General features: G+C 37.2%; 1 protein-coding gene across 5 annotated transcripts in view; it reads right to left on the bottom strand.

Annotated features, from left to right (window-relative positions):
* Positions 1 to 27,507, bottom strand: part of SCAPER (S-phase cyclin A associated protein in the ER) — a 539,898-nt gene that overhangs the window by 475,528 nt on the left and 36,863 nt on the right. For 4 of the 5 annotated variants that reach the window (XM_036907601.2, XM_036907605.2, XM_036907603.2 and 1 more), the window contains exon 5: positions 24,219 to 24,416. The exons of the other annotated variant lie outside the window; for it this stretch is intronic. In XM_036907601.2, coding sequence (XP_036763496.2) covers positions 24,219 to 24,416 — 198 coding nt within the window. The remainder of the gene's footprint in view (positions 1 to 24,218; positions 24,417 to 27,507) is intronic. 5 annotated transcript variants of the gene reach the window in all.

The raw sequence follows: 27,507 nt of genomic DNA, 5'->3' as shown, positions 1-27,507 counted from the left end.
TGACCATCAGAAGATGCCAACCTCTAAAAAAAGGTCATTTGTTTTATAAATACATTACCATAACTATGTCCTCGACAGACTGTCTAATATCAGTGGCATTCAGATACCTCAAATACATTTTACACTTATAATACTTAAAAAGATATATAGATAAAGATACAGATATAGATGGACAGATATACTTTGGAAATCAGACCCAGGCCTAATAATAAATGTATGCCAAATTATTCACAAACAAAATATAGTACCAACCTCACTTCAGATATAAAAGTTCTATTCTACTTTAAAAGACTCTTCTGAACAAAAACATATTATTTCCTCTCAAAGGTAATCCTTAGTGCCAAATCACTGGTAATGAAAATCTATGCTCAGGTAAAGGAAAAAGAAAAAATTAAACCATTTAGTTGGCTTTTCTAAATTCTACTAATATAACTCAAATTCTTTAATTAAATTCAGTAACTTAAATCACCCATATTAGGGCACAGAAAGATTTAATTCAGAAAAATCTAATTCAGAAGTTTTCTACTGATCGCCCTTGTTGCTAAAAAAATAATGAAATGAAGAAGAAGAAAAAACCCTGTAAAGGGCAAGAATATAAGTAGCAATACTTCTGATGCTAGTTGATACACAGAAAGTACATCCGGTGGCTTAAACAACCTATTTTAAGGAATGTTTAGCTCAACATTATCAGAAATGTTCAGAGTGGTACTATGCAGCTGTAATGTGAGTCATGTTTTACAAAAAAGGGAAAGCAAATGAGACAAGCAGCTGCAACAGCCTCATAGTCACTGATGCACATCTTTCTCCCTACAGCTATGAAGTCCATTTTTTCAAGCAGGATGAAACAGAACAAAACTGGCTCCAAAAGTAATGTCCCAGGCATTCAGATAACGACATATAGATGTACAGCTAAAATTACCAATTAGTTTACCAATTGCCTACAATGGATTCAATTGGTTTGTAATTAATTCTAGTTACTGGCACACAGAGCAGGACGGCTGGCGCCATCCCTTTGTCCTCCTGATACACAATACTAGTGCCCAGAACCTTTGGCCAAGGACTTCAGTTCAGCCATCAAATTCAGCTACAGGAGTAAGAACAGTGTTGTACCCTGTGCTGGTGAAGGGATGGAAACATGCACCACATGAGAAGTCAATGATAAAGGAAACCTTACGAAAGAAAGAGCTTAACCAAAAGTGAAGCAAGTTTTAAAAAGCATTATATTTTAAGAACAGCTTATATAGTTTTTGAAAAGCTATGAATGGAATAAATAGTCCAAAAGAGAAATCATCTGCGAGCAAAATGGCAAGTAAACCAGTTACAAAACTGTCTAATAATGTCATCAATGGTCACTGCCAATTCTTCTTCATTCCTTTCAAATATCTCCCCTTAATTTTCAATACAAGCAACCCAGTGACTGTGAAGGGCTATGTGGGGGGGACTTGGTGAAGGGGGGGCGCCTAGTAAACATAATGTTCTTCATGTAATTGTAGATTAATGATACCAAAATAAAAAAATACAAAATACAAAAAAAAAAAAGAATACATAATACAGTCAACAAGTGAAAACCTGTAAGTGAAAACCTATTAATGGAAACCATTCTCCTTAAATTATTCTTTATGAGGATCTTAGCAGATAAATAAAATTTACAGTTGCCTGTGTCATGATACAAATGTTTTACTGTAATGGCTAACTGATTTTTATCTTGACTCATTTGCAAGGTGCTTTTTCTAATGGCATTTCGACTATGAAATCTATTTCACCTATCAGAGATCTATTGCACCTAAGAATAGACAAAGATGCTAAATTGTTGTATTGTAAATAATAAATAAATTATTGTTACACTGGAAATCAAAATACTCAAGTTCACATTCCACACTGATACCAGTATGGTTACCCCTAAACGACCACTTAAGGCATTAATTTTGCCTGGAATATTCTCCCACTACCAAAATAAATGCTTATATTCAGGCTTAAGATCCTTAGCCCCCATCTAGACCAAACTCTTCATTAATGAATACAAAAGTACAATAAGGTTTAGTGATTTTTGTCCAAAGTTACAAAACTAGCTTAGAGAAAACACTGAAATAATTCCTAGTCCATGAGATCTAACACTCTAATTTTATATATCATATGCAAAAACTCCTCCACAATCCTACAGCCCAAAGTCACCTATCCTTCTATGAATATTAGCAAATGTAGTAACTAATGCTAACACATATACACAACTCTTAAGTGGTATTCCTCAACATGAAGAAGAGAGAACACGAACATGTTTTTCTCTCCTGTCATATATATTTGTAATAATGCACCTCACATCCTAAGAGAGAAATAACATGACGTTTTTCCAAAATTTTAACCTCCATTGAGTCAGCATGCATGGAAGAAGAAAGACATAAACTGACTCTCCTTTCTACTCAACAATCAAATATCAAATATTTTTAGTAATCTAGAGGAGTAATATACCAGAATTATAACCTTTGCTACTATAACTTGTGATCAGGACACCAAAAATATCTGTGTTCTATGTTATAGTCGTTTCTATCATTTCAAATTAACACTAAAAAAATTGATGAATGAACTTCCTCAATGAGGGGATTCAAGATGGCTGCGTGACAGGTGAGACAGAGAACTCCTCCCCAAAAATCACATATAGTAGAAAAATATAGTTAATACAACTAACCCTAAAACAGCAACAGGAAGGAGGGCTAAACCACACTCATAAAGACCTCACGAACACAGCAGACCTCACGGAACAGGGTAATGTACCAAAGCCTTGAGCTGGCAGGACCCAAGCCCTCCCCCCACTCCAGCTCACCAGTGGGAGGAAGAGAAAAGGAGCAGGGAGGGAGTGGAGGCCTGGGACTGCTGAACACCCAGCCCTGGAAGATCTGCTTTGAAATACAAACTGACATTCTGTGGTGCACTGGAGGTTGGGGAGCTGGGACAGGCAGAGTGCTTGAGAGACTGAGATTCCAAACATTTGTGGAGGATAGGGATCCACATCCAGCTGCTCTGGGACAAAGTAAAGGCAGGTGGTCGGAGATGCTTCCCAGCAGCGAGAGGGCTGCTGAAGGGGTGGAGTTTGCACGGAGCTTGCTGCGCAGGAGAAGGGAAAGATGGACAAGGTTGTATAGCACGCTCTGCACAGCAAGTTGGGAACTTTGAGGAGCTTCAGGCACTCCATCCACCTTGCTGGCTACTCAGCTCCGAGGCACCCCACTGTGACACGCAGCCTGCCGAGCCTCCCTCCGGACCAGCAGTCACGGGGCTGTTGTCAGGCCAGTCAAAGGGAGGCCCCACCTAAAACAGCTAGAGACGCAAAGCACAGAACCTTACACCTGTGTGCTGGGCAGACTGCCCCTACACTGGAGACAGGCACTGCAGTCAGGAATCAGGAAACAGCTCTTGCCTCCCCCCAGGGACTAGCACGGCTCCCAGAAGATCCCCATCCCAACTCTAGGGGCTGAGCAGCTAGATGGACTAGAGCTTCTGGACACTAGAGGGTGCCACACAGAAACATGAAATGTAAATAGAACCTGATTCAGACCAAAATCTCACAAACCCAGAAAAAGGGCCAAATGAAACTGACCTCACCAATCTTCCTGAAAGACAGTTCAAAATAAAAATCATAAAGATGCCCATGGAGGTACAGAAAAATACTCAAGAATTCAGGAATGAATTTAAAATGGAGATTCAATCATTAAGAAATTCAGTATCTGAAATGAAACATACAATGGAGGGATTTAAAAATCATACTAGATGTAGCAGAAGAGAGAGTAAATGGAATACAAATTAGAGAAGAGAATACAAAGAAACTGAGGCACAGAGAGAAAAAAGGATCTCTAAGAATGAAAGAATATTGATAGAACAGTGTGACCAATCCAAACAGAACAATATTCGCATTTTGAAGTACCAGAAGAAGAAGAGAGAAAAAAGGGGTAAAAAGTGTCACTGAGGAGGTAACTGCTAAAAACTTCCTGAATCTGGGGAAGGAGATAAGTCTCTCAGCCCATGAAGGTGCACAGGTCTCCCAACACGAGGGAACCAAGATATATCATAATTAAAATTACAAAGATCAAGTATAAAGGCAGACTTTTAAAGCAGCTAGAGAAAGAAAAAACATCACATACAAAGGAAAACCCATCAGGCTACCAACAGATTTTGCAACAGAAATCTTACAGGTGAGAAGAGAGTAGCTAATATATTTAATACAATGAACCAGATGGGCCTCGAACCAAGAATACTCGGCCGAGCAAGGCTGTCATTTAAATTTGAAAGGGGGATTAAACAATTTTCATATAAGCAAAAGCTGAGAGATTTTACCTCCCACAAGCCGCCTCTACAGTGCATGTTGGAGGGACTGCTATAGATGGAAGTATTCCTAAGGCTAAACATGTCACCAGGGGAAATAAAATCAAAGCAAAGAAGAACAATTAATTACTAAGCAGATGCAAAACCAAATCAACTACCCCCAAAGTCAATCAAGGGATAGACAAAGAGAACAGAATATGATACCTAACATATAAAGAACGGAGGAGGAAGAAAAAGTAGGAAAAAAAATAACCTTTAGATTGTGTTTCTAACAGCAAACGAAGTGAGTTAAGTTACACTGTTAGATAGTAAGGGAATTACCCTTGAACCTTTTGTCACCATGAATCTAAAGCCTGCAATGGCAATAAGTACATACCTATCGATAATCACCCTAAATGTAGATGGTCTGAATGCACCAATCAAAAGACACAGACTCACTGAATGGATAAAAAAACAAGACCTGTCTAAATGCTGCCTACAAGAGACTCACTTCAAACCCAAAGATATACACAGACAGAAAGTAAAGGGATAGAAAAAGATATTTCATGCAACTAATAGGGAGAAAAAAAGAGGACTTGCAGTACTTCTATCAGACAAAATAGACTTCAAAATTAAGAAAGTAATAAGAGACAAAGAAGGACATTAATGATAAAGGGGTCAGTCCAACAAGAGGATTTAACTATTATAAATATCTATGCACCCAACACAGGACCAACTACATATGTGAAACAAAAACTAACAGAATTAAAGGGGGAAATAGAATGCAATGCATTCATTTTAGGAGACTTCAATACACTACTCACTCCAAAGGACAGATCAACTAGACAGAAAATAAGCAAAGAGAAACACTGAATAACATATTAGAACAGATGGACCTAACAGACATCTACAGAACACTCCATCCAAAAGCAAAAGGATACACATTCTTCTCAAGTGCACCTGGAACTTTTTCAAGAATAGATCATATACAAGGCCACAAAAAGAGCCTCAGTAAATTCAAAAAGACTGAAATTGTACTAACCAGCTTCTCAGATCACAAAGGTATGAAATGAGAAATAAATTACACAAAGAAAATGAAAAAGCCCCCAAACACATGGAGGCTGCATAACATACTCCTCAATAATCAATGGATCAAAGATGAAATAAAAACAGAGATCAAGCAATACATGGAGACAAATGAGAACAGTAATTCAACACCACAAAATATGTGGGACACAGCAAAGGCCGTGCTAAGAGGGAAGTATATTGCAATACACGCCTACCTCAAGAAAGAACGATCCAAAATAAACAGTATAAACTCATAATCAATGAAACTAGAAAAGGAAGAACAAATGAGACCCAAAGTCAGTAGGAGGGACATAATAAAGATCAGAGAAGAAATATATAAAACCGAGAAAAATAAAGCAATAGAAAGAATCAATGAATGCAGGAGCTAGTTCTTTGAGAAAATAAACAAAATAGATAAACAACTAGTCAGACTTATCAAGACAAAAAGAGAGTCTACACACATAAACAGAATCAGAAATTAAAATGGAAAAATCACTATAAACACCACAGAAATACAAAGAATTATTACAGAATACTATGAAAAAGTATATGGTGACAAAATGGATAACCTAGAAAAAATGGACAACTTTCTACAAAAATACAACCTTCAAAGGCTGACCGAGGAAGAAAGAGAAAATCTGAACACACCAATTACCAGCAAGGAAATTGAATTGGTAATCAAAAATGTACTTAAGAACAAAACTCCTGGTTCAAATGGTTTCGCTGCTGAATTTTATCAAAAATTTAGTGAGGACCTAATACTGATCCTCCTCAAAGTTTTCCAAAAATTAGAAGAGTAGGGAATACTACCAATCTCATTCTACGAGGCCAACATCACTCTAATACAAAAAGCAGGCAAAGACACCACGAAAAATAAAAATCACAGACCAATATCCCTGACAAACATAGATACAAAAATACTCAACAAAATATTAGCAAACCGAATTCAAAAATACATGAAAAAGATCATCCATCATGATCAAGTGGGACTCATCCCAGGAATGCAAGGATGGTATAACAATGGAAAATCCATCAACATCATCCACCACATCAACAAAAAAAGACAAAAGCCACATGATCATTTCCATAGATGCTGAAAAAGCATTTGACAAAATTCAACAACCATTCATGATAAAAACTCTCAACAAAATAGGTATAGAGGGCAAGTGCCTCACCATAATAAAGGCCATAGATGACAAACCCACAGTCAACATGATACCCAGGAGCAAGAAGTGGAAAGCTTTTCCTTTCAGATCGAGAACAAGACAAGGATGCCCACTCACCCCACTTCTAGCTCTGGAGGTCCTAGCCACAGCAATCAGACAGCACAAAGAAATAAAAGGCATCCACACTGGCAAGGAAGAAGTCAAACTGTCCCTGTTTGCAGATGACATGATACTGTACATAAAGAATTCACTCCAAAACTACTAAAATATCTCAACTCAGCAAAGTTGCTGGAAACAAAATTAATACACAGAAATCTGTTGCATTCCTACACACTAACGATGATCTAGCAGAAAGACAAATCAGGAAAACAATTCCATTCACAATTGCATCAGAAAGAATAAAATACCTAGGAATATACCTAACCAAGGAAGTGAAAGACCAATACTCTGAAAACTACAAGACACTTATGAGAGAAATTAAAGAAGATACCAATATATGGAAACACATTCTGTGCTCATGGATAGGAAGAATTAGTATTGTCAAAATGGCCATCCTGCCTAAAGCAAACTACAGATTTAATTCAATCCCTATCAAAATACCAACAGCATTCTTCAACGAATTAGAGCAAATAGTTCTAAAATTCATATGGAATCACAAAAGACCCCAAATAGCCAAAGCAATTCTGAGAAGGAAGAAAAAAGAGGGGGGAATTATGCTCTCTGACTTCAAGCTCTACTACAAAGCTACAGTACTCAAGACATTTTGGTACTGGTACAAGAACAGACTCATAGACCAATGGAACAGAATAGAGAGCCCAGATATAAATCCAAGCACATATGGTCAATTAATAGACCATAAAGGAGCCATGGACATACAATGGGGAAATGACAGCCTCTTCGACAGTTGGTGTTGGCAAAACTGTACAGCTACATGTAAGATAACGAAACTTGATTATTGTCTAACCCCAAACACAAAAGTAAACTCAAAATGGATCAAAGACATGAAGGTAATTCATGAAACCATAAAACTCCTAGAAAAAAACAGGCAAAAATCTCTTGGACATAAACATGAGCAACTTCTTCATGAACATATCTCCTCCCCGGGCAAGGGAAACAAAAGCAGAAATGAACAAGTGGGACTATATCAAACTACAAAGCTTCTGTACAGCAAAGGACACCATGAATAGAACAAAAAGACATCCAACAGTATGGGAGAATATATTCATAAATGATATATCTGACAAGGGTTTGGCATTCCAAATTACATAAAGAGCTCACACACCTCAACAAACAAAAAACAAATAAGCCAATAAAAAAATATGCAGAGGAGCTGAACAGACACTTCTCCAAAGAAGAAATTCAGAGGGCCAACACGCACATAAAGAGATGCTCCACATCGCTAATTATCAGAGAAATGCAAATTAAAACCACAATGAGATATCACCTCATACTAGTTAGGAAGGGCAACATTCAAAAGACAAACAACAACAAATGTTGGCAAGGATGTGGAGAAAGAAGAAACCTCCTACACTGCTAGTGGGAATGTAAATTAGTTCAACCATTGTGGAAAGCAGTATGGAGGTTCCTCAAAAAGCTCAAAATAGAAATACCATTTGAGCCAGGAATTTCACTCCTAGGAATTTACCCTAAGAAAGCAGAGGCCAGTTTGAAAAAGACATATGCACCCCTATGTTTACTGAAGCACTATTTACAATAGCCAAGAAATGGAAGCAACCTAAGTGTCAATTAGTAGATGAATGAATAAGAAGATGTGGTACATATACACAATGGAATATTATTCAGCCATAAGAAGAAAACAAATCCTACCATTTGCAACAACATGGATGGAGCTAGAGGGTATTATGCTCAGTGAAATAAGCAAGGCGGGGAAAGACAAGTATCAAATGATTTCACTCATACGTGGAGTATAAGAACAATGCAAAAACTGAAGGAACAAAACAGCAGCAGACTCAGAGAACCCAAGAATGGACTAACAGTTACCAAAGGGAAAGGGACTGGGGAGGATGGGTGGGAAGGGAGGGAGGGATAAGGGGGGAAAAGGGACATTACGATTTGCATACATATTGTAGGGGGATGACACGGGGAAGGCAGTGATGCTCAGAGAAGACAAGTAGTGATTCTATACCATCTTACTACGCTGAGGGGAAGTGACTGTAATGGGGTATGTGGTGGGCACTTGATAATAAGGGGAGTCTAGTAACCATAATGTTACTCATTGTGCATTAATGATAACAAAGTAAAAAATTAAAATTAAAAAAAAAAACTCCCTCAATAAAAAGTATAAATAACCCAAGATAATATCCACAGCAGGAGCAGCATGGATATTCCTTCCTAAAATAAAGTCTTTACATAAATTTTTTTAAAAGAAGAAAACTTTGATGTTTAAATCAGTTATGATATGTTTGACCTAAAACATTTTTGTCATAGTTTTTTCAGGCTCACAAATTAACAACACCCAAAAAAGTATCACGTATGTTATAATAAATTTACTCAGTAAATAGTTGTCGAATGCAAAATAAGTCCACTTGAGTTCTAGTCTTTAGTTGTTGCCAATTCATTACATGTCAGGCACGTTACTATGTTTTACAGCTTCCTTTTGGTAAAATAAGAGGGCTAGATTATATGATTTCTAAGATTATATTCAGGTATCATAATTTATGATCCTATTTCACATTCAGTTCCATTTTTGTTTATAATACCAATCATATGCATATTTTCATTACTTTTTCTGACAAAGCTAAATTTTATGCCTGTATATACTTCTCTGTTTTCTTTAATAACAACTTTTACATGAAAATAAATACTCTCTAATTATAAATAGGAAGCAAGTATTGTACACTTTATGGAAACCTCTCTATCCCCCAGAATCCTTACAGAATCATCCTTTTGATACTTAAAGAACTCTTTAAAATTTTTTATATTAAATATTACACAGAGTTTTGTGAATACATTTTAATTACAGGTCAGTATTATTGTGGCTACTGTGAAAATTTTAAACGGAAACCTCACTGACATGGCAGGAGGCCAGCAGGGCGAGCACCATTGCTCAACACTGAATCATGAATTACTGACCCCACCAGAAGGGATAGACACCTTACAAATACTATTTGGCTTATTTTACCACTCAGTAGGAGGAGGGAAGTCTCTTTCCCTCACTCATCAATAACTAAGGCAAATGAGAGACTGTTACAACTCATCCAACCAGCAGCCATGACACATGGGACTCCCAGTTTCCTCCAATGGACTTTTTCCTTAGAACAATCCTCCCAACTTTAAGAACTTTCCTCTCTTCTGTTCCCCGGACATGCCTAGGGTTTCCCTTAGTTTGCTTTTCCTGAATTGCAATTCTCTACTGTTCCCAAATAGAACCTTTTTTGCTGGTGAAATAACTGACAAGTTTTACTTTTAAGGTTAACGCTATTAAATCAAACTAAGTTTTTCTGAAGTGCATTTATTTATCCTGTAACTGTCAAAAGCTCCTGTGACAAATACTTTTAAAACAAAAATGCCTTTAAAAAAAAATCACTGCAGCTTAAGCTAAATAATGATAAAATGATACATTAAAAAGAAACTAATTATCAAGGAATGATTCTAGAAATACTATTATATTGGAGGGGCAGTCTCTTAAATTTTTACTAGAGTATCAGAGACTGGACTTAAGACCCATTTATTCTGTTTTTTCTCTATAGTGTGATGAAATAAAAATAGCACATGCCACAGTGTTCACTAAATATAGATTCATTTATATTAAAAACAAACCACCAAACACTTCCACATAAGAGATCATGATCAAATTTCAATGAAAATGCTTATTAAGGAAGCAAACCCAGACAATACCTTAATGATTAAAAATATTACTAGAAAATCTGTCTTACACCTACTTAGGAACAATTACATCTGTAAACTTTTATTTTTTTATTTCACTTATGTACTATTTCATTTCATGGTGTATTTAAAAGTAAATTATGCTATTTAGTTCATATTTTCACTATTACCTAATGAAGTAAATAACAGACCAGCACAAAGATATCAATCCCATAATCCATACAGCATTGCAACTAAAATGAAAGAATAGCTTAAGAGAATGTTCACCTGAGACAGTAGTGTATATATCAAATAAAAGGATGGCGCAGATGAGCAGTAGAACAGCTAATTATTGTATCTGGTGTTATTATCATTATCACCAATGCACTTTATAATGCCAGCTAAGTGGCAGCTCATCTTCACGGATAACCTTTGCAAAAGCATCATTTACACAACTGTGCCTCCATTGCATACTGAACAGTGAGCAAAAGGATGGTTGTAGTACAACTGTATGATATGGCAGCTACGTCTCACCTAAATGTTTGTCTCATATTATTTTCAAAACAGAAAATAAAAAGTCTCTTGTTTAAGAACACCAGGCATGTTTTCCTATGATACGACCCTTTTTGAAAATCCATTTCCTAAAGATTTCTCTCTCTGATCCCAAAGAATATAAGCTCAATAACCTTGAATTGTCAGTAGGGCACCAGTAAATTACTGGTATATAGTCTTCACCCAAATAATAGAACTTAAACGTCACTCATTGTCATTATGCATTTGATGCTTACCTTTTTAAATCTTTCTGCCTTATTTTCGTGGCTAGTATGTCCAGTACTATGTTGAATAAAAGTGGTGAGAGTGCGCATCCTTGCCTTCTGCCCGATCTTAGAGGAAAAGCTTTCAGCTTTTCGCCACTGAGTATGATGTTAGCTATGGGTTTGTCGTATATGGCCTTTATTATTGATGTTGCCTCTTTATTCAGTCTGTTGACACGTTTTATCATGAATGAATGTTGAATTCTCTCAAATGCTTTTTCAGCATCTATTGAGATGATCATATGGTTTTTATCCTTCCTTTTGTTAATGTGGTGTATCACACTGATTTCTGAATACTGTACCATCCTTGCATTTCTGGAATAAATCCCACTTGGTCGTGATGGATGATCCACTGATGTATTTTTCAATTTGGTTTGCTAATTATGTTCATCAAGAATATTGGTCTGTAATTTTCTTGTTTTGTAGTGTTTTTGTCTGGTGTTGGTATTAGCATAATGCTGGCTTACAGAATGAGTTTGGAAGTATTCTCTCCTGTTCTATTTATTGGAATACGTTAGGGATAGGTATTGACCTTCTTTAAATTGTTGATAGAATTGATCCGAAAAACTGTATGACCCAGGACTTTTGTTTCTTGAGAGTTTCATTACCAATTCGACCAACTACTAGTTTTTAATTCAAGTACCAGTAATCAGTCTGTTCAACATTCTGTTTCTTCTTTGGTCAATCTTGGAAGATTTTATATTTCTTGGAATTTACCCATTTTTTCTAGGTTGTCCAATGCGTTGGAATATAATTTTTCATAGAATTCTCTCACAATTCTTTGATTTTCTCTGGTGGTGGTTGGAACCAACCAACTTTTTCATTTCGGATTTTGTGTACTTTTGCACTCTTTTTTTCTTGATAAGTCTGGCTAGTGGTTGGTCTGTTTTGTATAACTTCTTGAAGAACCAGCTCTTGGAAGTCACTGATTTTTTTCTATTGTTTTCTCAGTCTCTATTTTATTTTTTTATGCTCTCATCTTTATTATGCCCCTCGTCCTAATTTTCAGTTTCATTTATCTTCTAATTCCTTTAGTTGTAAGGATAGATTTATTGTTGGAGATTGTTCCTGTTCCCTGAGATAGGCCTGTATTGCTAAAAATTTCCCTCTTATAAGCACTTTTGCAGCATGCCATGTATTTTGAGCCATTGTGTTTATTCTCATTTGTCCCCACATATTCTTTGTTTCCTCTTTAAACTGTTCATTGATCCATAGAAGCACCATGTGTTTGTTTTTCCAGTTTTCATGTAGTTGATTTCTAGTTTTATACCATGCTGGTCCAAAAACATGCTTGCTACAATTTCAATTCTTCTTAAATTTATTCAGATTTGTTTGCTTTTGAGATTGTTCCATGAGCACATAAGAAGAATGTATATATTCTGCCGCTTTGGGGTGGAATGTTCTTTGTTTCTGTTTTTTCTTTATTTTGGTATCATTAATCTACAAATATATGAGCAACATTATGCTTACTACACTACAATCTACACATTATAAAGTTCCCACCACACAATCCATTAGTCACTCCCCATCAGCACAGTAAGATGCTGTAGAATCACGACATGTCTTCTCTGTGTTGTACCCCCTTCCCAGTGCACCCCCCACCCACATTATGTCTGCTAATAGTAATGGCCCTTTTCTCCCCTTATCCCTCCCTTCCCACCCATCCTCCCCAGTCCCTTTCCCTTTGGTAACTGTTAGTCCATTCTTAGGTTCTGTGAGTCTGCTGCTGTTTTGTTCCTTCAGTTTTTGCTTTGTACTTATACTACACAGATGAGTGAAATCGTTTGATACTTGTCCTTTTCCACCTGGCTTATTTCACTGAGCATAATACCCTCTAGCTCCATCCATGTTGTTGCAAATGGTAGGATTTGTTTTCTTCTTATGGCTGAATAATATTCCATTGTGTATATGTACCACTCTTCTTTATCCACTCATCTACTGATGGACACTTAGGTTGCTTCCATTTCTTGGCTATTGTAAATAATGCTGAGATAAATATAGGGGTGCATATGTCTTTTTCAAACTGGGATACTGCATTCTTAGGGTAAATTCCTAGGAGTGGAGTTCCTGGGTCAAATGATATTTGAATTTTGACTTTTTGGAGGAACCTCTATACTGCTTTCCACAATGGTTGAACTAATTTACGTTCCCACCAGCAGTGTAGGAGGGTTCCCCTTTGTCCACATCTACTCCAACATTTGTTGTTTGTCTTTTGGATGGTAGCCATCCTTACTGGTGTGAGATGATATCTCATTGTGGTTTCAATTTACATTTCTCTGATGATTAGCGATGTGAAGCATCTTTTTATGTGCCTGTTGGCCATCTGAATTTCTTCGTTGGAGAAGTGTCTGTTGAGATCCTCTGCCCATTTTTTAATTGGCTTATTTGCTTTGTGTTTATTGAGGTGCATGAGCTCTTTATATATGTTGGACATCAACCCTTTATCAGATGTCTTATGAATATGTTCTCCCATACTGTAGGATGCCTGTTTGTACTGTTGATGGTGTCCTTTGCTGTACAGAAGATTTTCAGATTGATATAGTCCCATTGTTCATTTTTGTTTTCTTTCCCATGCCCAGGGAGACATGTGCATGAAGAAGTTGCTCATATTCATGTCCAAGAGATTTTTGCCTATGTTTTTTTTTAACAGTTTCATGGTTTCATGACTTACATTCAGGTCTTTGATGAATTTTCAGTTTATTTTTGTGTATAGGGTTAGATAACGATCCAGTTTCCTTCTCTAACATGCAGCTGTCCAGTTTTGCCAACACCAGTGGTTGAACAGGCTGTCATTTCCCATTGTATATCCATGGCTCCTTTATCATATATTAATTGACTATATGTTTGGGTTAATATCTGGACTCTCTATTCTGTTCCACTGGTCTGTGGGTCTGTTTTGGTGCCAGTACCAAATCGTCTTGATTACTCTGGCTTTGTAGTAGAGCTTGAAGTTGGCTATTGAGATGCCCCCTGCTTTATTACTCCTTCTCAGGATTGCTTTGGCTATTTGGGGTCTGCAGAATTTCGATATAAATTTTAGAACTATTTGTTCCAGTTTGTTGAAGAATGCTGTTGGTATTTTGATAGTGACTGCACTGAATCTGTAGATTCCTTTAGGCAGGATGGCCATTTTAACAATATTAATTCTTCCTATCCATGAGCATGAGATGTGTTTCCATTTATCGATACTTTCTTTAATTTCTCTTAAGAGTGTCTTGTCCTTTTCAAAGTATAGGTCTTTCATTTCCTTGGTTAGGTTTAGTCCTAGGTATTTTATTCTTTTGATGCATTTGTGAATGGAATTCTTTTCCTGATCTCTCTTTCTGCTAGTTCATCATTAGTGTATAGGAAAGGAACAGATTCCTGTATATTATGTTGTAACCTGCAACTTTACTAAACTCAGACATTAGTTCTAGTAGTTTTGGAGTGAATGCTTTAGGGGTTTTTATGGAGAATATCATGTCATCTGCATATAGTGACACTTTGACTTCTTCTCTACCAATCTAGATGCCTTGTATTTCTTTCTTTTGTCTGATTGCCATGGCTAGGACCTCCAGAACTATGATGAATAAAAGTGGGGAGAGTGGGCATCCCTGTCTTGTTCCCAATCTTAGGGGAAAAGCTTTGAGATTCTAACTATTAAGTATGATGCTGACTGTGGGTTTGTCATACATGGCCTTTATTATGTTGAGGTACTTGCCCTCTATACCCATTTTGTTGAGAGTTTTTATGATGAATGGTTGTTGAATTTTGTCGAATGCTGTTTCAGCGTCTATGGAGATAATCATGTGGTTTTTGTCCTCCTTTTTGTTGATGTGGTGGATGAAGTTGATGGATTTTCGAATGTTGTACCATCCTTGCACCCAAGATGAATCCCACTTGATCACGGTGTATGATCCTCTTGATGTATTTTTGAACTTGGTTTGCTAATATTTCATTGAGTATTTTTGCATTTATGTTCATCAGGGATATTGGTCTATAATTTTCTTTTTTTGTGGAATCTTTGCCTGTTTCTGGTATTAGGGTGATGTTGGCTTCATAGAATGAGTTTGGGAGTATTCCCTCCTCTTCCATTTTTTGAAAAATGTTAAGGAGAATGGGTATTATGTCTTCTCTATATGTCTGATTAAATTCAGTGGTGAATCCACGTGGCCCAGGGGTTTTGTTCTTCAGTAGTTTTTAGATTACCAATTCAATTTCATTGCTGGTAATTGGTCTGTTTAAATTTTCTGTTTCTACCTGGGTCAGTCTTGGAAGGCTGTATTTTTCTATAAAGTTGTCCATTTCTTCTAGGTTATCCAGCTTGTTAGCATATACATTTCATACTATTCTTTAATAATTCTTTTTATTTATGTGGAGTCCATCATGGTTTTTCCGTTCTCATTTCTGATTCTGTTTATGTCTGTAGATTCTGTTTTTCTCTTAATAAGTCTGGCTAGGGGTTCATCTGCTTTGTTTATTTTCTCAAGGAACCAGCTCTTGGTTTCACTGATTTTTTTCTATTGTTTTATTCTTCTCAATTTTATTTATTTATTCTCTGATCTTTATTATGTGCCTCCTTCTTCTGACTTTGGGCCTCATTTCTTCTCCTTTATCCAGTTTCAATAACTGTGACTTTAGACTATTCATTTGAGATTATTCTTCCTTCTTTAAATAGACCTGGATTACTGTACACTTCCCTCTTAGAACTGCCTTCACTGCATCCCACAGGAGTTGGGGCTTTGTGCTGCTGTTTTCATTTGTCTCCATATATTCCTTGATCTCTGTTTTAATTTGATCATTGATTGATTGATTATTTAGGAGCATGTTTTTAAGCCTCCATGTGTTTGTGAGCCTTTTTGTTTTCTTCGTACAATTTATTTCTAGTTTTACACCTTTGTGGTCTGAGAAATTGGTTGGTAGAATTTCAATCTTTTTGAATTTACTCAGGCTCTTTTTGTGGCCTAGTATTTGGTCTACTCTGAAAAATGGTCCATGTGCACTTGAAAAGAATGTGTACACTGCTGCTTTTGGGTGTAGAGTTCTGTAGATGTCTATTAGGTCCATCTGTTCTAGTGTGTTGTTCAGTGCCCCTGTGTCCTTACTTATTTTCTATCTGGTTGATCTGTCCTTTGAAGTGATTGGTGTGTTGAAGCCTCCTAAAATGAATGCACTTCGTTCTATTTCCTTCTTTAACTGTTAGTATTTGTTTCACATATGTTGGTGCTCCTGTGTTGGGTTGATAGATATTTATAATGTTTATATCCTCTTGTTGGACTGACCCCTTTATCATTATGTAATGTCCTTCTTTGTCTATTGTTACTTCCTTTGTTTTGAAGTCTATTTTGTTTGATACAAGTACTGCAATTCCTGTTTTTTTCTCCCTATTATTTGCATGAAATATCTTTTTCCATCCCTTCACTTTTATTCTGTGTATGTCTTTCGGTTTGAGGTGAGTCTCTTGTAAGTAGCATATAGTCTTGCTTTTTTGTCCATTCTATTACTCTATGTCTTTTGATTGGTTCATTCTGTCCATTTACATTTAGTATGATTATTGATAGATATGTACTTGTTGCCATTGCAGGATTTGGTTTCGTGGTTACCAAAGACTCAAGGGTAGCTTCTTTACTATCTGTCTACCTTTAACACACTTATTGTGGTAGTATAAACACTGTCTGATGATTCTTTATTTCTCTCCCTTCTTATTCTTCCTCCTCCACTCTTTATATGTTACGTGTTTTATTCTGTACTCCTTTGTGTTTCCTATGACTGCTTTTGTGAGTAGTTGATTTTATTTTTTGCCTTTAGTTAGTATTTGGTTGGTCTGCTTTCTTTGCTGTGATTTTATTTTCTCTGGTGACATCTATTTAGCCTTCGGAGTTCTTCCATCTAGAGAAGTCCCTTTAAAATACCTTGTAGAGATGGTTTGTGGGAGGCAAATTCCCTCAACCTTTGCTTATCTGGAAATTATTTAATCCTTCCTTCAAATTTAAATGATAATATTGCTGGATACAGTATTGTTGGTTCAAGGCCCTTCTGTTACACCACATTAAATATATCATGTCACTCTCTTCTGGCCTGTAAGGTTTCTGTTGAGAATCTGATGATAGCCTGATGGGTTTTGTAGGTTATCTTTTTTCTCTCTGGCTGCCTTTAATACCCTGCCCTTGTCTTTGATCTTTGACATTTTAATTATTATATGTCTTGGTGTTGTCTTCCTTGGGTCCCTTGTGTTGGGAGATCTGTGGGTTTCCATGGTCTGAGAGACTATTTTCTCCCCCAGCTTGGTGAAATTTTCAGCAATTATTTCTTCAAAAACTCTTTCTATCCCTTTTTCTCTCTCTTATTCTTCTGGTACCCCTGTTATGTGAATATTGTTCCGTTTGAATTGATCACACAGTTCTCTTAATATTCTTTCATTCCTAGAGATCCTTTTATCTCTCTCTGCCTCAGCTTCTCTGTATTCCTGTTCTCTACTTTCTATTCCATTAACAGTCTCTTGCACCTCATCCCGTCTGCTCTTAAGTCCTTCTATTGATTGTTTTGTTTCTGTTATCTCCCTGGGGACTTCCTCCCTTAGCTCTTGCATATTTCTCTGCAGGTCCATCAGCATGGTTATAACCTTTATTTTGAATTATTTTTCAGGAAGATTGGTTATATCTATCTTGCCAGGCCCTCTCTCTGGGGTAGTTTGAGTGACTCCTGACTGGACCAAGTTTTTCTGTCTTTTCATGGTGATAGAAGTGATCACCAGTGCACTGTGTCAGCTGGGAGAACAAAATCCCTTCCTGCAAGCTGGTCACCTTGCCCTTCTCCGCTGCCTGTGCTGGTTACCCACACACAGGGAACAGTCTCTGGGTTAATCTCCTGAGCTGCTGTGGGGAGGGTACCCCTCAGGATAGCCTAGGGCACTGCATGGGGTCTGACACTCCGGGTGTGTTCTCCTGCAAGAACGGCACCCCTTTGTGCCTTCTGGACCTTTCCTAATCTTCCTCTGCCTGTGCCCGGAAGCTACACACAGGGGCAGCCTATGGGTCTAGCCCAGTTACCTGCACTCTGGGAGGAGCCTCTGTGTAGTTGCTGTGGGCAGGGCTGCTCCCCTGCTGCTCCGCAGCGGTGGCAATTCAACTGGTTTTCTTGCAGCACCAGCAGGGGCAAATGAACAGCAGGCTGCTTCTCGCCATGAGTGGCTTCTGCATTGCCACCCATGGGGTTTGGGCGCCTGAAGTTTCTTAGATTCCCATCCTGCTGGGCTGAGTATGTCAGGACAATTTTGTCCACCTGTTAAACCCTGCACTTTAGAAAGATTAATGTCAATAAAATATAAGGACTGTAAAGGGAAAACAAAACTAGAGGAGGACATACCTGAAGGACAAGGAAACAGTTCACCAGAGAATAAGGATCTTAAAGGCATGTACTGACTCTAGGAAAGAGCAGGGGGATTTGTGAACAGAAAAAAAATGCGAAAGATGAACAGATAGGAACTTTTCAGTTGACAAAGACGAGAGCCTGAGTGACTGGGGAAAATGGTGGTTTCATTAACAGAAATGAACTCTGGAAGAAATAGTTTATAAGTGAAGGTATGGTATAAAATGGCTATGATGCCTACTCCTAAAAACTAGGTTACCATAACTAGGAACTTAGCCCAGATAAGTCAGGCTTGACTAACCCCAGAAATAGTTACAACATGGTAATTGTGGGCAAAAGTTATTAAGTTATTCCAAAGGCCCAAAAGTAAAATAATCAAACAAATTGGGGAAGAAAAGAGATTATAATATTAATATCACACAAAATAGAGCTCACAAAGAAAAACATTATGGACACAAGGGTTTTTTTATACTGAAAAAGTGTTGAACTCGCAGTGAAAATATAACTCATATGATCCTTTGTACAACTGATAACAAGAGAGCAAAATGTATATGGCAAAAATTCTTAGGAATTCAAAGAGATATTAAAGAAAGTGCAACAGTAGTGGGAAACTTTAAAATATCTCAATATCTGACAGATCAGGGAAATAAAAGACAAGTAATACTTGGAGTATCTAAATAATAACTTTAAAACATAAACATAAACCTATCACTTCCATCTACAGACAATCCACCTTACCTACTCCTACCAGGTATAAGGAGTATATGCAAACAGTTAGTTTCTCTTTCTTCATATCTATTAGGCTTCTCCAATAATTCTTTCCTTCCCCATCTAGCTTAAGTTCCATGGTCCACTGTTTCAACTACTCTCTTACTCTCGTTAACTCCATTACTCCAGTGAAATTCCACTGCACCTACCTAAATAATACACATGATTAATCCGTCTACCCACCATTTTTGTGCATTTTAAAATTTTTTAATAAATTTATACCTCCTCCATCAAACCATGACAGATCCATCAACCCAACACCTTGTGCACTTTTAGCATGTATCACTTTTAGGCTGCTGTGTATCACTGGGGGTAGAGGGGATCAAATAACTGTGAAGACTGGTGTCACCACAAAGGTGTGTGTCTCATTGCTCCACACAGCCATTTAACATCTGTCTACTGAGCATTTCATCAGTAAATTTGTTGCAGTGCCACTACCAAGAACTGATGATGGAATGGTAAACAAGACAGTGTGGTTTCTGTCCTCATGGCACTTAGTGCCTAGTAAGGGAGACAGATATAAAACAACTAAATATACAATCACTTAATTTCATTTGTAGTAAGTGTTTCTAAGGCTAAGTACATTCTATGAGAGTATATTATAAGGAAACTTACCTAGTCTGAAATATCATGATAGGCTCCCCTGAGGAAGTGACACTTAAGCTGAAACCTAAATTATGAATAAGAGTTTAGGTAAAAGGCGTTGGGAAGGTGAGGAGGTATAAAGCAACAAGGGGAGATGAATGTTCTGGGCAGATAAATCAAAACATGGAACGATCTGGAGACATACAAGCGCATGGTATGTTTGAATAACTGAAAGACTGGTTTAAATGAGGTAGAAAAGAGGAGAGAAAAGTAGTGTGAAATGAGGTATGCATGGATAAGTCAGTCAAGATTTGAAGGCCATGCTGAAAAGCAAAAGGAAACTTTTGAGGAGCTATAATCAAATAAATGAGAGATCATATGTGTGGTTTTTAATGACCATTCTGCCAGTAAAGTGGGGAATGGAGTAGTAGGAGGTAGGAAGTCCTGTTTAAAGGTTTCAGTTGTAATCCAGGCATTTTATAATGGTAGCCTAGACTAGAATGGTTGCACTGGCCAATGAGAAGTAGACAGATTGGAAAGATTAAGGAGGTAATTCTGAAAAGGGCCAATTCACTGGGCAGTGGCTGGCATGAGATGAAGGGAGTGGGGGCGGGGGTGAAAGGAGTATCTGCCCACTCAGGAAAGAGAAATACATCTCCAAGTTAGGGGTCGAGAACATGAACTTAGTTTTATATATGTCAGTTTTTATATGCTTGTGAGATATCCAAATGGAGATACCAACTAAGTAAGCTGGATATTAAGGTCTGAAAATCAGAAAAAAAGTATAGAGATATAAATTTAAGAATCATCAGCAAATGAATGGTAAATTAAGCCATGACCTGGAGAAAACTGCCAAAAAGTATGTAACAGTGAGAAAAGAAGATGGTCTAAAAGGAGCCTTGATGATCTCTCAACAGTTAAAGGTAAGGTGAAAAAGAAAAAGCCACTAAAGAGAAGGCAGAAGTAACATCCACAGAGGAAAACCAGTGGAGATTTGTTTCATGAAAGTCAAGGAGAGAGTACTGTAAGAGGGGAACAGTCAACAGTGTGACACTCTGCTCAGAGATCACAGAAGGGACTGAAAAACATCCACTTAGCAATAGAGAAGTGAGCAACAACTTTAATAAGAGCTTAATAGGAGCTCTGATAGGATGTGATAGGTTGCAACAGACTAATGAATACCTGAAAGTACCTGAGTACCTGAAAGAAAAGGAAAGAGAAGCAACAAATGTAGAAAGTTCTTCCAAGAAACTTGGCTACAAAGGGGAGGAGAAAAATAGGGGATGGGAGAGTAGATGAAGGATAAGTAAAAAAAGGATTTAAGGGTTTCTTGTTAAGGATCAAAGAGAAACAAGCATGTTCAATGCTGATGGGAGAGGAACTAATAAAGAAAACTGAAGATACAGGAAAGAAAAGAACTTCCAATCTCTACTGTGACCTTCAAGGCTGTTGGGCAATCCTGTGGCATCTCTAAGTCAGCCCTACCATTCTCCATCAGCTATTCCATACCTTCTCCCCTTTCTCTATATACCTCCAACCCCACACCTCCTACTTCTCAAAAATAAAAAAGGTAAAGAAGCCATCAGACATTATTTCAAATTCTTACCTTAACTTCCACCTTGATCCCATCTGTTCTTATTCCTTTTGAATGCCAAATGGAAAAAGTTTTCTCTCAACATCAGTTGTTCCTGCCCAATGCAATACTTTACTTCTTCCACGGCTTTGGGAACATTCTCCTATACTTCTTCCTACTTCTATGATTATTCTTTCTCTGTCCCTGGAGCCCATATTCCTCTTTCTCCATCTGTGACTCTCCTTTTATGTAATTACAAAGCTTATTTTCTTTTTATTACATGTCACACACCTTTTAAAGCATTTCAGACATTTCATCTTGATCCTTACTTCATAAACTGAGAAGTCTCAACCCACTGAGATAAAAACATAGAATTCTTTTATATTTTTCCCCATAACCACTCAGTTGAATCCTATAAACCTACCAAATATGCTCAGTGAAATTCCACAATTTTTCTGTCACACTCAATTATCGAAGCATAGTTTTGACACAACCTACCTATAAGCACAAGTAAGAAGCACATGGCCTTCAACTGATGCCTGTGGTAGGGAAAGGCATGGCTTATTCTACTGGGTCTCTCCTCCCTTCCTCCTCTACACCCCCTTCTACTCTCCAACGTATCACAAACATATGTCTTTTGCCAGCTCTTCTCCAGGGACTAAGGTAATGACGACTGGCAAGAGTCAAGTGCTACCAGGCAAAAACGCATCCCAAATCTCTCTGTGTAACTCTAGGGGGGAAATAACAGGGCAAAATACCTTTGAAATCAAAATCAGTTCAAAGGGGGAAATACAGTGGGAGAAACCCATTTATTTCTTACAAGCAGTCCTCTTCTGCTCCCCGTGTCTCTCGCAACCGGGCTGCGGAAGAAGAGACCCCGCCCAACCTCTCTGGCCCAAATAAGCCCTCACTCGCTCTTGTAATTACCTACTGATACGGAGATGGACTACTCTCCACCCCTTGGAAACACCTATTGATATAGAGATGTATTAAGGCCAGGCAAGAGCTTCTGGAAATACTGCAATTTACCCACACTCTGACACATTCTGAGATCTCTAGTGATCTCTGTAATAGATGGTGACTTCTGCACCAGTAGCATATGTGGTTCTCTAGGGAGTGTTCAGGTTCACCCTGGCTCCCTCTGCCCAAGCACTCTCTGCCCCAACTCCATCAGAGTTTTGCATATTCTCACCTAACCAAGTGTCCCCAAAAGGAAGCCCCTATGACTTCAACATCTTACCTAAGGTCCACACTCCCTCCCTCACATAGTATGAGACTCACTGGGGGACCTCTTTATCCCTGAGAACTCCCAATTTATCCCCTCCCCAGACATACTACACTATAGTCCCTTCGGCCCAGCTGGCAGGGGCTGCTCCCAAAAGTATACTGTACCATGAAATCTCTAAGGCAGATTTAGGTACCAGTCTCTAGATCCAAGGGTATCCCCAATATTTCAGAGCCACATATCTAGTTCCTCCCAAGTTGAATGGGAAAAGAGGCACCGAAATCAGACACCACAGCAAAGATCCATCCAGAGAACCATATGCCAGTCTTCCTGCAGCCACACACAAAGACTTTTTAGCCCCACCTCAAACTTTTATGAGAACAAACTGAGAGAATGGCTACCACTTCATTAACTGGGCACTCTCCCAAAGGCAATCTCCCCCTGCCCCGCCCACTAGCCCAGTGTTTTCTAGTAAAACATGTTGATTCATTAAGCTCCAAGGATATATGAGTTTGCTGAAAAATTTTTTTTCTTAAAATATTAAGTTTTACATGCTGATAGTAACAATATTGTGACGATAAAACCATAAATTTGGATGATTTCAATTACTGTTCATTCTGAAACCTGCTGCTGATGAATCCTATTTCACTGGTCTACAACCTATTCTGGCTATTTACAATTTTAGAGGAAACACAGCTGCTGTCTCAACATGTAACTTTTCTTTGACTCTTCATATATTTCAAAGGCTAAATAATGAATCCAGGGTTTTCAACCCTGTTCACTGTAGAAACAGAAGTAATTTTCTATGAAGATGTAGCACTGGTTTTCTCAGAATAATTTTAATCAGTACAAAGTAATATAGTATAGAGTTACTATTTATTAAAAGGCCAGGCTTTGTAATGAATTTTTAGAGACAGATAATGCTATGTGTCTACTATCCTATTACAAACACAAGGTTATTTAAAATTAGAAAACATACCCTACAATGACATCCCAAGGATCGTTTATGATTAGTTATCAATCTCACTTTTCCTGACCAGAGTGATTTAGAACAGTGATAAGTATCTCAACAGAAAGGGAGCGACATCCAATTAAAGACATTAAATGTGAAACCAAAGAATTGAAAAATCTCACACTAGTGCCACCTACAGTACCAATGGAGAATGCATATATGAGAGATTTTTCAAAAAGAAGTGTGTGTATCCATCTCTTTGATTTCTTGCCTAGAACTACATATCAAGACACCTTTCTACCACATCTTGCACAGATTATAAAAGTACATAATTAGGCAAAGCAAAAACAACAAGAGTACTCAAAAAATCAAAACCAAGAAAAACCTGAAGCACTCAAGAGTAGCAGTGACTGCAAGGGGTGGGGAAAAATAGGGAGATGACCAAAAGTATAAACTTTCAGTTTTAAGATGAATAAGTTCTGGGATCTAATTCACAGCATGGTGACTACAGTATTGTATAAGGTAAATGACCAAGTCAGGAGTAGCAAAAATTGGAGAATCTGACTTCAAATGGATTACAAATCCTCAAAGCAAACCTTACCTTACATTCCACCACACTCTGATCTGATTCACAAGTTACATAGATTTCATCTACTGCCCGGCGAAGATTGTCAAAAAGAAATGCCCAGTATCGAGCTCTTAGATCAATTTTCCGAGGGTGTCTTGTTTTAGTGGGACTTTTATCAAAGTGTTTATCTCCAGGTGTAGATGATGTTATTTTACAGTCTAGTGCAGTGTTCTGGTGAAATAAAACAAACCATAACAATGTAAATGAAATAAAATAAAAACATTTTTTAAAGTTCCCAGGGATTAATTTTTTTCATAAATTACATTTTTCAAAATAAGTACTTAAAAATATGACATTCTTCTTTTCAGCTTATGTATCATACTGAATTCAACAAAACAAAACTATCTTAAACACAAGCAGTAGGTTCATAAGGTCAATTTTTAATTCAGACATGTCTTACTGAAGATTAGGATGACTTCAATGATAAACAGACCCTTAGTCAAAAAGGAACACTGAAGTGGTTTACATGTATGGCAAATTGATATACATTAACAATAATAAACAGCAATTTCAGCATTTCAAATAGCTTGCATATATTTTTCTCATTTAGAAATGTAGAAATGATATGTACTATTGTTATATTCAGTTAATCTTAAGTCATTTTTCCACTGAAAGTAAAAATTAATATATAAATATGAAACAATTTAAAAGGACAATTGACAAATAAAACTGAATGCTAGCTACAGAGCGGACTCACCAAATAAAGTAACATTAGTTTTCTTACCCATTCTTCCCTCAGTTGCCCAGACAGACTTTGAAAATAACAAGATTATATTCTACAGACTACACCACAGAACCATTCCACCAAAAAGCATGCAATTTACATAAAGACCTAAATTCAAATTGCAAACCTGAAACTTCCCACTATAAGTATAAAGAAGTTTCTTATCTCTCTGTGGCTATTTAACCTGATAAATAAATACTAGCCTTCTCCTATAGTTGGAGCAACAAACTATCTCAGGTTTCTTTGTGTTGTTTTTGTGTGTGTCATGCCTGTTTGCTTGTTTGTCTTTTCTTTTTCAAAGAAAAGCCCCAGAGTAGGGAATATCCAAAATACAGAATATACCCTCCTGTTTTGTTTTAGCCTTCGATGTAACAGTTTGGGCCTTCAATGTAACAGTGATTCCTATACTTCATAAATCTTTTATAGCCATTCTTTAGTTTATATATAATCTTAACCACCAAAAAAAAAAAAAAAAAAAGGGAACACACACACACATGCTTATAAGGTTGAGATGGAACTGCTTGTCCTCCTTCCACAGTCTCCCCCATTCAGACTAGGGTTGCCAGATCTCACAAGTAACAATCAGCAAATATTTTATCTAACAGCCCTAGTCCAGGCCCAAATTTTCAACATTCAAGCAATAAAATTTAAAATAATCAATAACCCACAAAACCTTTGCCTCTATTGCTCGCCAAGTTCTTTCCAGCCACACTTAATGATTTAATTTTTATGGCAAACATCCCCTCTTCGGATTAAACCAAACTCAAAATCCCATTCAACTAGCATCTATGGCAAAGAAAAGGTTTATACTATCCTGATAATTATTTTTGTCATAGTTATCAGGAAAGTAACTTAACAACTTTTACAAGATCACAAATAATAAATCACATAATCTTCTAACCTCCTTCACACAATTTTTAAAGTATACATTATATAAAGAACCCATATGTCTCAACACCAAAAAAAAAAAAAAAATCCAATTAAAACATGGGGAGAGGGCTTGAATAGACGTTTTTCCAAAGAAGACATACAGATGGCCAACTGGCACATGAAAAGATGCTCCACTTGCTAATCACCAGCGAAATGCAAATCAAAACCACAATGAGTTGCCACCTCACACCAGTCAGAATGGCCACTACCCAAAAGATAAGAAATAACAAGTGTTGACGAGGATGTGGAGAAAAGGAAACCCTCCTACACTGTTGGTGGGAAGGTAAATTGGTACAGCCACTACGGAAAGCAGTATGGAGGTTCCTTAAAAACTAAAAATAGAAATACCATACAACCCAGTAATTCTATTTCTAGGAATTTACCCAAGAAAACAAAATTTCTGATTCAAAAAGGTATATGCATCCCTGTATTTACTGCCACATTATTTACAACAGCCAAGATACGGAAGCACCCAAGGTGTCATCAATACATGAATGGATAAAGAAAACATGGTACATACATACAATGGAATATTATTCAGCCGCAGAAAATTGAGAAATCTTGATATTTACAACAAAACAGATGGACCTAGGGGTTATTATACTAAATGAAACAAGCTAGGCAGAGAAAGACAAATACAATGATTTCACTTATATGTGGATCTGAAAACAAAACAAAACAAATAAACAAAACAGCAGTAGACTGGTAGACACTGAGAAGTGACTGATGGTTACCATAGGAAAGAGGTCGGAGAGGATAGGTAAAATAGGTGAAGGGGATAAAGAGGCACAAAACTTCAACCATAATATAAATTAGTCATGAGGATGGAAGTGCAGCATGGAGAATACTGTCAATGATTTCTGCGTTGACAGTACTATACTAGTTTGGGTGAGGATTTAATAATGTATATAACTATTGAATCACTATGATGTATACTTGAAACAAATATTGTATATCAAATATACTTCAATTTAAAAAATCAACAACAAAAAAATAAAGTGTATATATTAACTCCACACTTTAGAGCATAGAAAATTAAGGTTCAGGAGTTAACTGATATATCTGAGATCATACAACCACAGGAGACCATCTTCCAATTAGAGCTCTACAATTACACTGCTGGCTTCCCATTACATTGATGACCAAGACACCTGCTGACAGCTCTTTACCAGATATTCCAGACCACCTCAGTTCTCTTACTATACCACCCAAAGTTAAAATAAAGTTGGTAAGTTTCCCAAATTACACCTCCTTCACAAAGTTTTTCTACATTTATCATCAAAGGGCTAGTAGGTTCCTGGCATTTAGACTCTAAATTTTACAGAATTCTCAAAAATATTTTCACTCAAATTCACCCACTTATGTTTTCACCCTGTTCTGCATCCATGTGTATATGATTCACATACTTCACCATCCTTTCTTACAATGCATAATAGGCACTACTGCTTTCAGGTTGAACTGCTTCTTTTCTTTGGGATTGCTCTATGTGAGGCTTTTACTAAGAAAGAGTCCAGAAAGACGCAAACTAGTTAGGTAATTTCATATGAAAGGCAATATGCTATGCAAATTTGACATTTAGCTTTGGAAAAAGTAGTAATAACTTACATT

Source organism: Manis pentadactyla, chromosome 11 (genome assembly GCF_030020395.1).
Source record: "Manis pentadactyla isolate mManPen7 chromosome 11, mManPen7.hap1, whole genome shotgun sequence".
Classification (NCBI taxonomy): Eukaryota; Metazoa; Chordata; class Mammalia; order Pholidota; family Manidae; genus Manis; species Manis pentadactyla.
This window is presented reverse-complemented; position numbering and strand designations above follow the sequence as displayed.